Source organism: Serinus canaria, chromosome 2, assembly GCF_022539315.1.
Source record: "Serinus canaria isolate serCan28SL12 chromosome 2, serCan2020, whole genome shotgun sequence".
Taxonomy (NCBI): Eukaryota; Metazoa; Chordata; class Aves; order Passeriformes; family Fringillidae; genus Serinus; species Serinus canaria.
Genome location: NC_066315.1, coordinates 66507690 through 66519854, shown reverse-complemented (window position 1 = coordinate 66519854; position 12165 = coordinate 66507690). Strand labels below are relative to the sequence as shown.

Below are 12165 nucleotides of genomic sequence, written 5' to 3'. Positions count from 1 at the left end.
CGTGATGCTGTGCAGAGGAACAACCAGACGGATTGTCTTCTCTCGGGGTGGGTGCCCAGGCATCTGCACAGCCAGTTGGTATGGCACAGGAGCCCCTGTTTTTTCAGTGACACCAGGGGCTATTGATGGCAAGCTGGGGCTGTGCTGCTGCTGCTGCACAGATGCTTGCTCTTGGCCCACCTTAAAAGGACAAGATATCCCGTGGTTTAGACTGGCCATATATTGTCGGGGATGTCAGCATCTCCGTCACAGCTACCCAGCTGAGCCCAGTCCCGCTTCGCCTGCCCTGCGTGCCTGCAGCCTCTCCTCAGTCAGAGAGAGGGGTGCTGTAACTCTGAGTATTTGATGGGGGGGGGGGGTCTCTTTTCTTCACTGTTACTCAGAAATGTTTTCCATCTGACTCTCCCTAGTGCAGTGGATCTAGCTCACCCATTGGGCTCTTGGACAAGTATCTCGTTCCCTCAGCACAGTACTTGCTTAGGCACACAGGTGATGGGACATTAACCTATGGCTCTCCCCACGTCCCATCCAGGGTTTTAGGTCAAGTGGGTTTGTCAGGGTAGCATGAAAATTAAAAAATCCCCCAAGCAACCAGGACACAAAGCTACATTTTGATTGTTTCCTCATTTTGCAATCCCCTCTTGCTTGTCTGAGATGGCAGCAGCAGCAGGTGATGAGGTTTTGTCTCCCAGGGCTGTGCTTCCCTAGGATTGCTGGGGCTCCCCTCAGACAGGTGCATCCCCCTTTCCTCGGCCTGTTGGGCATGGACACAGGCACAGTGGGATTGCCCACTTGTCCTTGCTTCAGCTTTCCCCTGCTCTTCAGCTCTCTTGCCTCGCCCTGGGCTCCCTCAGGGCTTGTGGGCAGTGGTTTTGGCAGGCAGTGTGATGCCACTTGCCTGACCTGTCCTGCCTTTGCAAGATACTTCCATCCCACCTTCAGGGCCCACTCCCTCCAGTCTCTGGCTCTGCTCTGGAGTCCCACCCTCTCCCACACCATCTTCCAAGGCTGTCCCCTTGCCCACTGGGATGTAAGCCAGCCCTGGCCCAAGTGAAAGATGCAGCAACTGGACTAGGGAAGACTGGTAGTGTGGGGACAGACACCAGGCCATGTCCCAAGGAGTGTTGCCCTGCTACAGCCAGTGCCAGCTCAGGGGAGACTTGAAGGGACTTTCTCGTGTTGCCACTTCATCTAAGGCAAATAAACTGGAGTTAAAGCCAAGAAACACATTGACTTCCTGGAACTCTGTGAGCCGTCCGCACAGCTGTCCCCACTCCCTGAACACATGCAAAGTAGAGCTTATAAGGACAGACAGTATTGCTTTTGTGTCCTTCCTCAGGCAGTGGAGAGAGCACAGGGGAGGGGATGTGCTGGGTAAAGCCCAAGGCCTGTCTTGTTCCGTGTTCCCCCAACATTGCCGTGATTCCCAATGCCTGGGGGAAGCCAGACTCCCTTCCCACTGGCCTCCTCACAGCTGTGCAGGCAGGCAAGGATGAGGATGGAGGAGTGTTTGCAGTTGTCAACTTGGGAAGGAATGGACGGATGTCTGCTTAGAGCCACTTGTTTTGCTCTCCTGTTGCCCTAACTTTTTTTTGTTGCCTAAATGTGGTGTTTATGGTCCCAGGATTGTTAAGCTGTCTTCAACTCTCAGTATCCTTTTTGCTTGAGCAAATTCTTGAAGCTAGCTGCAGTTTTGTGACAAAGGCTTCCTGGAGGGCCAGGTACTTGCCAACAGGCTGATACAAACAGTAGAAATGAGGAGCAGCTCACAGATACGTCTTTGGTCGGGGGAAAGAATGCTAAGGTATTAGAAAAGTCTCAAAATTCATCAGCAGTTGCTGATCTTGAGTGCAGCCGTAGGTTATTGCAGTTCTTGCAGTGCTGTGTGTTCTGTGTGGCACTGTTGTCCCCAAAGAGAGCAGTGCTGGTCAGAAACTCAGTGCAGGCTCAGATTGAACTCTGTGAGGTGATTACCAAGTGTGCTGGGCTTTCCTGTCGGGAGCCAGAGGCCGTCAGGTTTCGCTTTCGCTCTTGGTGCCAGAGCAGCTTTTGCCTGAGTTCTCTTTTCTAGCCTAGCACGACCACAGGCTCCTGCATGAGTGCTGTTCCCACAGCACACAGCACTTGCATAAGGTGCAGACATGGCTTCCCTCTTCAAGTTAGCAAATGGAGCACAGTGCCAAGAGGATGGGCATGAATTCATCTTGTATTAAGGCTGCCCAGTAGCTGTGTGCATTGCTGTAAACCAGTTGAACCATAAAGGTGAATTTTACCCAGGAAATCCCTGCTTTGCCAGTATAGTGTCTCATTGTTATATTAGTACAGCTTCCTTGATTCCAGTGTATTGCACCAATGTAATGTCAGAGTATCATGGTGATTCAGAGTTGTTCACTAGAGGCATTAGCTAAGTTCAAAATCTGCTGTGCTTTTTGGAGAGAAGCTTCTGGTCATCTGAGCCAAAGTCCTGAGGAGCATTACTAGTCCATAAGTCACCAAAAAGGGATTTTCAAAAGCTACATAAAAACTGAATGCGCACATATATATCCCATCATGCTTGCAAGGAAATAAAACAGGAGTAGTAAATATGTTTGAATATTTAAAATTTAGCCTGTTAGGTGTTGTAGCAGCAGCATGCTAAATAGTCTGGAAATAGCCTGGGATCATCTTGTTCTTGTTTAGCACTTCTTCCCCTGTCCGGCTCCCACCAGAAGATCGTCCAGAACTCAGTTTTAAGGCATGTCCATGAGCATGTGGTTCACTTGTTTATTCCATTTTTGGGTGTATCTGTCTATGTACAAGTTAGACATATGGATGTTGTAGACTCACATGGTTATTTCAAGAGGCAAAGTATGGTACCGCACTAACACATGTAAAATGATTGTTTCACTGGTAGTTCAGAGTTTATAGAAAGAGAAGAGTCTGTCTTCTTTGATGCTCAGAGAGTACCCTTCAATAGATGTTACTCCTTTTGGTTATTGTTTTTGTGTTTGGGGTTTTTTTTTTTTTAGAGGAAAATGTTACTTAGAGGAGCAAGTTCAAAAGCTTTGGGGTAGCATTCTTAGTTTTTACTGTTAAGTGAAAGAGCAGCCCCCAGATATTCCGGTGCCACTCTCTTTCTTTCTATGCTTGTCTTCCTTTCCCCATGGACTGCCCTGTACTGGTGCTCCAGCAGTGGTGATGGTGAGGTGGCGCTTCCAGTTTAATTTTCTACTGCTGGGGTGCAGACTCAGCACCAGCACTTCAGTAGCAAGGGCAGAGTTGGTATTAAAAAAGGTCAGTTGGGAAAACTTTGTTCATTTGGTTTTCCTTTGCCTTGAGGCAGTGCTTTGAATAGTATTAGCCCTTTTTTCTTCCCACACGATGCCTTTTCACCCTTTTTCCTTCCTGCCAGCTTTGACAGAAAGTTATGTTCAAAAGGTAGTGCGGGTGATAGCGCGCGTCACTTTTGGGGTGGGAGTGACCATTTGTGCTTGGGAGCGTTTGTGCTCTGGGAGTAAAATCCGCTCCTCTGCATAGAAGCTTAGTAGGAGACCAGTGCATCAGAAGCAGTTTGGAGTGCAGTGTAGCGATTCTTAGGTATTATAATCTCAAGGGTAAACAGTAAACTTTGTTTATTCAAATGCGATATCTCTCTTTGAAGTTCTGCTCTTGTCGAAATTTGTATACTAGCAGGTCTGGCCTTCATTTAAATGATCCTTGGGGTTTTTTCATGCCACTTAGAAAAAAAAACAGTGGGAAAGCCTTGACTAAGCTAGTAGTGTTGCTGAGATGGAAATGATGAAGAAGGCTCAGGATTCCTGTTTGGACCTCATGGGAAAAAGTGGTTTGAAATGCATCGTGGGGGGGGTGCACATTCCTAAACCTGTCATTTCTTTTCACTATTTCTTCTCCCCCACTGTGTTCTTTACTAAATACTGCAGTATGTTTAATGAAACCAATAAAACTATTTGGCCAAGAGTGTTAATCTTTCCCTGGCCCAATTAGTGCATGGCTTCTACTTTTAACATTAATGTGGATTTTTTTCGGAAGGCAGAACAATAAGCAGCTTTGTGCTATGTGTACCAGGTTTTCCCCCTTCTTGCCTGTATTGTGCATTTCTTCCTATCTATTCCAAAGGGAGAGCTCATGTGCAAAGAGAGTGGAGCAATCTGGAACAGAGACTTGTCCCAGCTCCCAGGGGCTGGGACGTGCTGCTCTGTGCTTGTGTAGTTAGTTGCCTCTCAGTTGCAAGTCAAGTGACTGTGACTCTGAAGACTCATCATTTTTTCTCCTTTCTTCTTCCTTCTCCTGTGGCCTGTGTTCTCCTTTTTGCTTCATCCACAGTGCTCTTCACCAGAAGGCAAAACAGCTGTAGCTGTTTAGAGTTGTCTTTAAACAAACAAAAAACCCAAATAAATACACATAAGCAAAGCGGGGGGAGTAACTGTTGATTGGTTCAGCTTTAACACACAGTGGAGTCACACTTTATCCCAAAGGAGGAAATAGGTCTAGCAAGTGTCTTCCTGTACAGACTGAATGGGAAGCAACAAGGTGGTGGATTTTTTTTTTTTTTGTTGTAAGCTCTGCTTTTGCAGTTTCTCTGCCATTAGCTGGTTGTGTGGGGCATCAGGGGTGAACCTCTGTCAGAAGCAGGAGCTATAGGCCCCTCAGGGTTCTCTGTGGGATGGAAGTTGCCCCAGTTTCAAGTTGTCAGCAACCTCATCAAGTGGAAGGAACACATTCCTGCAGAAAAGACAGGTCTCTTGGTGTGGCCATGCAGAGAGGGCTGCATTGTCTTGTTTGGTCCTGTCCCCCCTACCATTTGTCAACACTCTTGCTTAGTCACTTGCTCTCTGCTTTTCCTCCTTTTCACACAGGATGAATGTGACACTGGGGGGGTTTCTTCAAAGTAGAAGATGACTTGAATGCTTGTGACCACTTCCCTGTTTCCTAGAGGCTTTGGTCCGATGTTGATTGTAACCTGAGGCTGCACTGTTTCTCAGCTTATTTCCTGTTTATCCTTTTTCCTGGAGGTCTTTGTTTTCTTTTGGGGAGAGGGAGGAAGAAGGCTCTGTCAGCACAACCTCTATGCCGGTGCATTTGGTGTGAGCTGGGAGCGTTTACAGTCCTGAAGGCAGTATGGCATAGTGCATCTGTGCTCGTTGCTGCCTCTCTGATTCCCTGAGTTTCATAGGTGCTGTAGAAGAAAATCCCAACATTTCCCCATCCTCAGTGATGCATTTTTTTAAAGAAGAAAAAAAAAAAAAAAACAAACAAAAAACCAACCAGCCCAAAGCAAAAAAGAAGCCAACCAAAAAACAACCAAAAACAAGGCTGCAAGAGAAATCTCTCAGTATGTTCCTGCCTGAAGGCACTCTGCCACGGGTTTTCCCACAGGAAGAAGTGATTTGGCCCAGGGTTCTTATTGTTTCTATATCCTATTGCAAATAGAAAGTTATGCTTCTGAAATTGGTGTGTGCTGCTCATGCAGTTGTCTTTGTTTCAGTGGTGCATTTTTGTTTCATGCAAGAGAGTGGAAAATATATAGGTAAATAAAAGCATGCAGCAGCAGTTCAGTTGCGATCTCTAGACTGCTTTCAAAATTGGAAATTTTTAATATGCAGAAAAGGGTTTTAAGGACAAGATCTCTGACTACATATATTGCTTGCCTTTGGAGGAAAATATTTGGATTCAGAAAAGAAAATAGAAATTCTGACTGAAGTTCTCTGGGAAGCTCCTAAGCTGTCTTTAAGTTACCTTGGCAAACACAGGAATCTTCACAGTTACACAATAGATTTCTTCCAGGATGTATCAGTAGTGACAGTAATGTGCTAGGTATTGACTGAAAGAGGAATGAATATGTGTATTTTGGAAGGAATTGTGTATTTTGTTTGTTTAGGGTTTTTTTTTAAGGACCAAAGCACTTACTTTTTTTAAGAGAAAAACTTCAAAATAGTTCAAACTGGTCCTTATTTTTGGTAGTGCTAAGCTGATTGAGCAAGCAGTTTTAGATTTAGGCCAGTCTTGAAAATAATTTTGTTGCTTATTCTATTCAAAAGTAAGTCAGCTACCACATAAGTGATTGAAATAAGATGGGGGCAGGGGGGAAAGAAATAATTATGTTGCTCTTGAATAAGATGGACCTTTTTTAAAAGCAAACAAAATAACAGTAAAGTTACAGCAGTTACAACAGTTAAAACAAAGCCAAACAAATAAATGGCTCCCATAATTACTGGAGGAAACATAGAAGGCTGGGTGCTTGGCCTCACCTTGGAGCAAGAAATCCCTGGGTCACAGGGCATGCTAGTATTTTCTTAACAGAAAAGTACAAAAGTAATTAGCAAAAAGTTGTTCAGGTTAGTCTGTTTTTCTGGTTTTGAAGGTGCAGATGGAAGGAACTATTTGTTAAGAGGTTGATGTTTTCCTGAGCTTTACACTATTTGGGCTTAGTCAGGTCCCGGGTTTTGTCTCTAGACTGCATCTGTGTGCCGCTCCTTAGAAGGCTGGCAGCTAAATGTAGGAAGTTTGAATCCACTGCTGTGTCTGGCATGGTGTGAAATGAGGAACCACTTGGCACAAGGTGGGCCCTTTCTTTTTGCCTGCCTGTTCTTGGGTGCTACAAATTGTTGGCAGTTGGGGTAACACAGTCATTGATTATTTTCAAATGCTGTTCAAACAGCATTTGAAGATGTGTCTCATGACTGATTTGCATGTTATCCTTGAGAGTGTCATTTTTTTAAAAGGAAGAAACCTTCTTAACTGTGGTTTGAAAGCAAATGCCTCTGTTCTCTTGATAAAAGGAAAACCTATATTGAGCTTACTGGTTGTGATTTGTAAATCTGAGTGATGAAATGTCCACAGTGTGTTTGTTTTCATAATGAAATAAACATTTTGCTTTTAAGGTTATAAAGGTGTATTTCTCTGTTAAAAACCTATCAGTAGTTTTCCATATTGTAAATAACCTTTTCCAGAGGCTATAGCCATGAGTGCTGAGGGCAGACAACTGTTTCTCATGTGTCGATCGTTCCCCATCACTTCTAAAAATGATGTTTAACTGCTCTGTCATTCTCCAGAGAGAACAGGCACCCTTCCTTAAACCTCAATGATAGCATGATAAGTTTGTGGTTTCAGAAAGGGGTGTGGAGAAATTCTCTTGGTACATACAATGGTTACTTACGTCTTCAACTTGTGTGGGAACCTTGGGCAGTGGATGTGAGGAATGTGCCAAATGGTCCCAGAAACCTCTGCAGTAATTTTACCACGGCTAGAAGAAAGAAGGTGGCCACCATGAATTCATGTATTGGAGTAAATGTTAGTCTTCCAAGAAAAGAGAAGGGGAAAAGAGCATGTATGAAACTGAATCACCTAAATTCTCAAGTTGATGAATATTCTTCCAACTTCTCAATCAAATGTCACTACTGTCAGTGATAGGATAGCTTGCTCTCTCTTCCTCCATTTTTTGCTGCCTCAATGCTGCAGACCAGGCTGGTAGGGGTTTCTTTATTTGCCCAGGTTTTGCCACTGGTGGAAGCAGCAGCATCTCCCAGCCCAGTGCCTGGGCGCTCATGAGAGTGGGTGCTTGGCTGCACTGGCCCTGCTGGTGTGCTTCTGTCATCAGACCTATCTGGTAGTCAGGGGAGCCCTCAAAATAAAGGGCTGTAGTCTTACTTCCCTAAAATGGCTTTCATAAAAGCTTACTCCCTTTCTCTTTTTGCCTTCTCCCTCATGTAGTGCTAGAGGGTGCTGCTGAAGAAGAGGCTGAAGAACCAGACGCAACTGTACATACTACACTAAGTGAGGAGACCAGCAACCCAGAAGAGAGCCACAGTCAATCAGGGGAGAAAGATGAAGGTAATTGGTTCAACTAGCTCTGTGACTCCATAAATTAGGACATTGATTAAGAATGTAGAAACATTTCTCACCAATCCATACACCTTGTTGTGTGAAGAGTATAAGATATACATTGAGCAGAAGCACTGGTGCATACATTTCTTTTCCCATCCCTAACTTTTATCTGTCGGAAAAGTATAAAATAGGTTGAACAGAAGCATGGGCACATAAATTCTCAGCTACCACTGCAGGCTTCCAAACAAAGATTTTCTTGGCTCACAGTAACTTGGCACCACATAACTTAGCCTCAAAAAACCACCTGTTTATAATCCTCAAACTTATGTTCCAGAGACAGTATTATGCAGAGATCAAATGTTCACAGACAAACGTGTTCCTCCTTGTTCACCCTCACATACTCATCTATTGCCGTGACTTTCTCACAACATATATTAAGATTCTGTGCTTTCCACCAGAGGTGACAGAGCAGTAGACTTGCAGGGTGTTCCTCTTTCTTAGGGAAACTTCTTGAGGGGGAAGGGAGTGCTTAATTTAAAAGCCTCTTCCTTTTCAAACCTGTAAAGAAGAAAATAGAAGGCCTTTCCTGTGTGTTTGATATGTCTGTATGTTAAGAAACCAGAGATGAGATTTTAGGTGTATTAGAGATAGAAGCATCCCTGCTGCTTACAGCATGTGATAGAGAAGTTTGAACCTCGACAGCTTTAGCTGTGACATTAGTCATGTATGTAACACATAATCTCCATGGACTAGTATGACTTGGCGTACCAAAATCACGTGTGCCATCTGTGGCAGTAAAGAGGCAATATGGGGGATACAGGGTTTTGTTTTGGTTGGATTTTTGGTACTTTAGCTTATTCCATATATAGAGCTGTTTTAAACCATGCTTAAAAGAGAACCCAGTACCCTACTCTGTGTTACTAATGCCTTAATTGTGCAGTCCTGTTTAAAACACATACCTGCCTGAATAGTTGTGCTTGCCAGAGTGTGCATTCATCAGGACTGCTCTACTAGTTCATGGTGATCACAAGGTACCACAAATAATTCCATTTCACAGCAAGAGAGAATAAAGTAAATCACTCTATAAGCTCCATGTTGAATTAAGGTTGAAAATGAAGAAAACGGGAATTTTCGTATGAGAAAAATGTATACTTTGTCCTATGCATTCCAATATGAGAAGCTTGTCCTGTTAGAAGAACTCCACTTATTATGGTCTGTTGCCTGTGCTCCATGATGATCCAGCAGAATGTGATGTGAGTTACAGGCAGCTGAAAATGCTGTGGGTTGTTTGGGCTTTTTTTTAAGATGGCCTAGGAACTCCTATGTGTGTTTTTGTTTTTAATTCCAGAGAAGCAGCTGGAAAGCTTAAACAGCTATAAGGTATCACCAAGTTCACCAAACAGTTTGGACGGAGCAGACTTGTCCTCCATTGACGCCATGATGTCAGCAGTGATGAATGTGGGGAAGATTGCTGAAAACGGCGGGAATTCTCAAAATGTCAAATCCCCCTCCAAGTCTCCTGCACCAAATCGGATTGGCAGGAGAAACCAGGTACATAAACCCAAATGCAGGAAGGGCAAAAGGGAGACAAGCAGCTGCTTGGAAAGTGATAAGATGTAATTTATGTTTCTTTGACTGTTTGCTTTTTTTCCCCTCAGCAGTTGTTTCTTGCCCCTGCCATTATTCCTCTGTGTATGTTTTCTGGTGTCTCTCCAGACCATAACTTAGAAAACTGGGAATGAAAAGGGTTCACGTGCTTGGACACGTAAAAAACATTAGAGCATGAGCTCCAGTGCCATGCAGTGTTGAGCTGGTCTAGCAGATGCCCCAGCAGCAACAAAGTCACCTAAGAATTGCCATTTTGTCCTGCTGCATCCTTTCTCCAGGCTCTTGCATTCACATAATCTCATGAGGTGTGTAGCTGCCCCGTGGAAAGTTCAAGTAATTTATGATTAAAAATGGTTCTGGAACAAAATACTCATCAGGATGCTCAGTTCATATGTGTAGTGAGTATAAGGTGCCCTTAACTTCCTTGTTAATAATAGCCTGAAGAGCTAGTGCAGAATGCCTTATATGAATTTTGCAGAGTAAATATATGTAGCTTTTATCAGGTTTTTCCATTTGCCCGTTGATGGCACCAGGTGGTAGCAATATTGATCTAAACAAGTGAAAGGAGAGAGTCGTATCAGTTAAGCTGTAGTTATTTTTATCTGTGTTTTTCTCCTGCTGGGCCAAGCTCCACCAAAGGAGGTGCTGCAGAATATCAAAAAAAACCCCCACATCCCTGTGGTCATTTGACTTTAGAGCTTGAGGTGAAGCACAGAGACTTTGTAAACTAATCAAGATGTAACAGGGACCAGAAAGATTGAGAGGGGTGACTCATGTGATGTTCCTATAGTAGTTTATTAATAGCTTGCTGAGTAGCTGCCCAGTTGACAGACTTATGACTTGTCTTGGATTTTTTAGCATGAAAGGAGTTAAAAGCCATTAGCTGTAAATGGGCATCCTTAAATGAGGAATGGGCAGTATACAGACTGCTGTGTTTGTGGGATTTTATTGTCTGGCACCTGGCTCTAAGGTGTATTTACAATGTTCTCACTTAGGGGCTGCTCTGTTTCCTTGATTTCATCATGTGAAGTGAGGCACTGGAGTCCAGACCAGTCTCAGGGCAGTGCTGTTACACAGCTGTCCACCGGTACACCATGTGGTCTGGCTTCAGGGAAGTTTATTAGTGTTGGTGACCTTTATTCCACCTGGTATTTCGGTGGGCATCGAATCAAAGGAAGCTCTAGAGTAAATGTGACAGGATTAAGAGGGATTCTTACAGCATAAAAATAAACAAATACATTGAAAACATTGTAAATTGCCTATTTGTCTTTAGGCTGAAAGACTGTTAGAGCCAGAGGGGCAAATGGCTACGTTACTGAGAAAACAGAAGTGAGATGTGAAATACTAAGTGGGTATCAATTTTGTTAGCAGGCTCTAATACAGCAAATTTCCACTTTCAGCTAGCAGAATGAAAGCACTGAATTGTTTTAGTGTGTAGCAGTGCAGGGACCTCAGATTCTGGTCAGAATATGCCCCTTATTATAATTTCAAGGATAATAACAGCTGATTTTCTGGGTCTGACTGCTGTTTCCCACGAGTTGGCAGTGAAACGTTTTGCCCTGAACCTTTGTCCCAAGTCTATGGTTCTCTTTATATGCTGACTTTATCTTGGCTGCCGTCTACCCATAGTCTAAAAAGCATGTTCTCACATCAACCTGCATGTATTTTAACTTCTCATTTGCTTTGCTCTTGACAAAATGTGACAGAAGTGTTTTTTGGGCTGGAGAAAAACAGACAGACTTAATGCAGAGCTCCAAAAGCATTTGCCATCAGTTGAATGCAGAGCAGTTGTGCCAGATTGACTTACTAAAGGGAGAGTAGCTGACAAATGAGCTGCTAATTTTATCTTTCAGTTCAAGAACTGTGTTTTCACCAACTTGGCTCTGGTGGGGTAGCTGAATGCTGTGTTTTAAATTGGTGAATGGGGGTACTCTTACAGTAGGGATGCTAATGTTTTTTGGTCTGGATTGGGTTAGGCAACGGATTTGCTTGAACTGCGTTACGGTATGCAGCTTGTAGCCTGTCTGACCACTGGAGAAAGTTTGGGTTTTAGTTAATAATAAACCCCAGGTTCAATACTAATCAGCTCTGGCTGAGCTATAGTGTGTTTCTGATCTTTGCTTCAAGGTGAACCAGTAATTACTCTATCTTCTGTTAATTTGCTGATTTGAAGAGAAGGCAGTCTCGAAAGCAGGCTTTGAAATCATCAAGTGCATCATGTAGAACTGCAGCACTCGTTTAAAGAGGAGGGGGACAAAAAACAGTAGTGGGTTGATAATTTTGCAGAAATAGCCTGGGGATTAAACAGCATCCAAACTGTCAGCACGTATGCAGGGATTTTCCTCACGACACAGTGTGCTTGTGCTCTGTCTTGAGCCAGATTTTAACAGGGTGCAGTATAATTGGAGCTGAACATTACTCCACGGTCAGGTTGCATATAGTAAAATTAAAGTTGTATTAGTAGGATGGAACGAACGTTTGTGAATTACACGCTTGTATATAAAAAAATGGGGGAGGAGCACTGAGAAAATGCATTTCAATTTTCTATGAGTGTTCAGGCTTCATAATGGCAGCCTTTCTTGCTGTCTTTCTAATGTTTTGCAAGTGCTAGAACATTAGACTTTGGCCTATATGTGTGGCCTACAGTGATTACCTTTGGGATGTAGAGGCTGAAATGTAGTTGGAAAAACATGTACAAGCAAAAGAATGGGGAGGAGTGGGAGAACCCAATTC

The 12165-nt window shown here is 43.6% G+C and overlaps 1 protein-coding gene across 7 annotated transcripts in view; it reads left to right on the top strand.

The window, feature by feature from the left end:
* The window catches only part of RREB1 (ras responsive element binding protein 1), a 121959-nt gene that overhangs the window by 48855 nt on the left and 60939 nt on the right, over positions 1-12165 (top strand). For all 7 annotated transcript variants that reach the window (XM_050971399.1, XM_050971400.1, XM_050971402.1 and 4 more), the window contains 2 exons: positions 7711-7830; positions 9173-9375. In XM_050971399.1, coding sequence (XP_050827356.1) covers positions 7711-7830; positions 9173-9375 — 323 coding nt within the window. The remainder of the gene's footprint in view (positions 1-7710; positions 7831-9172; positions 9376-12165) is intronic.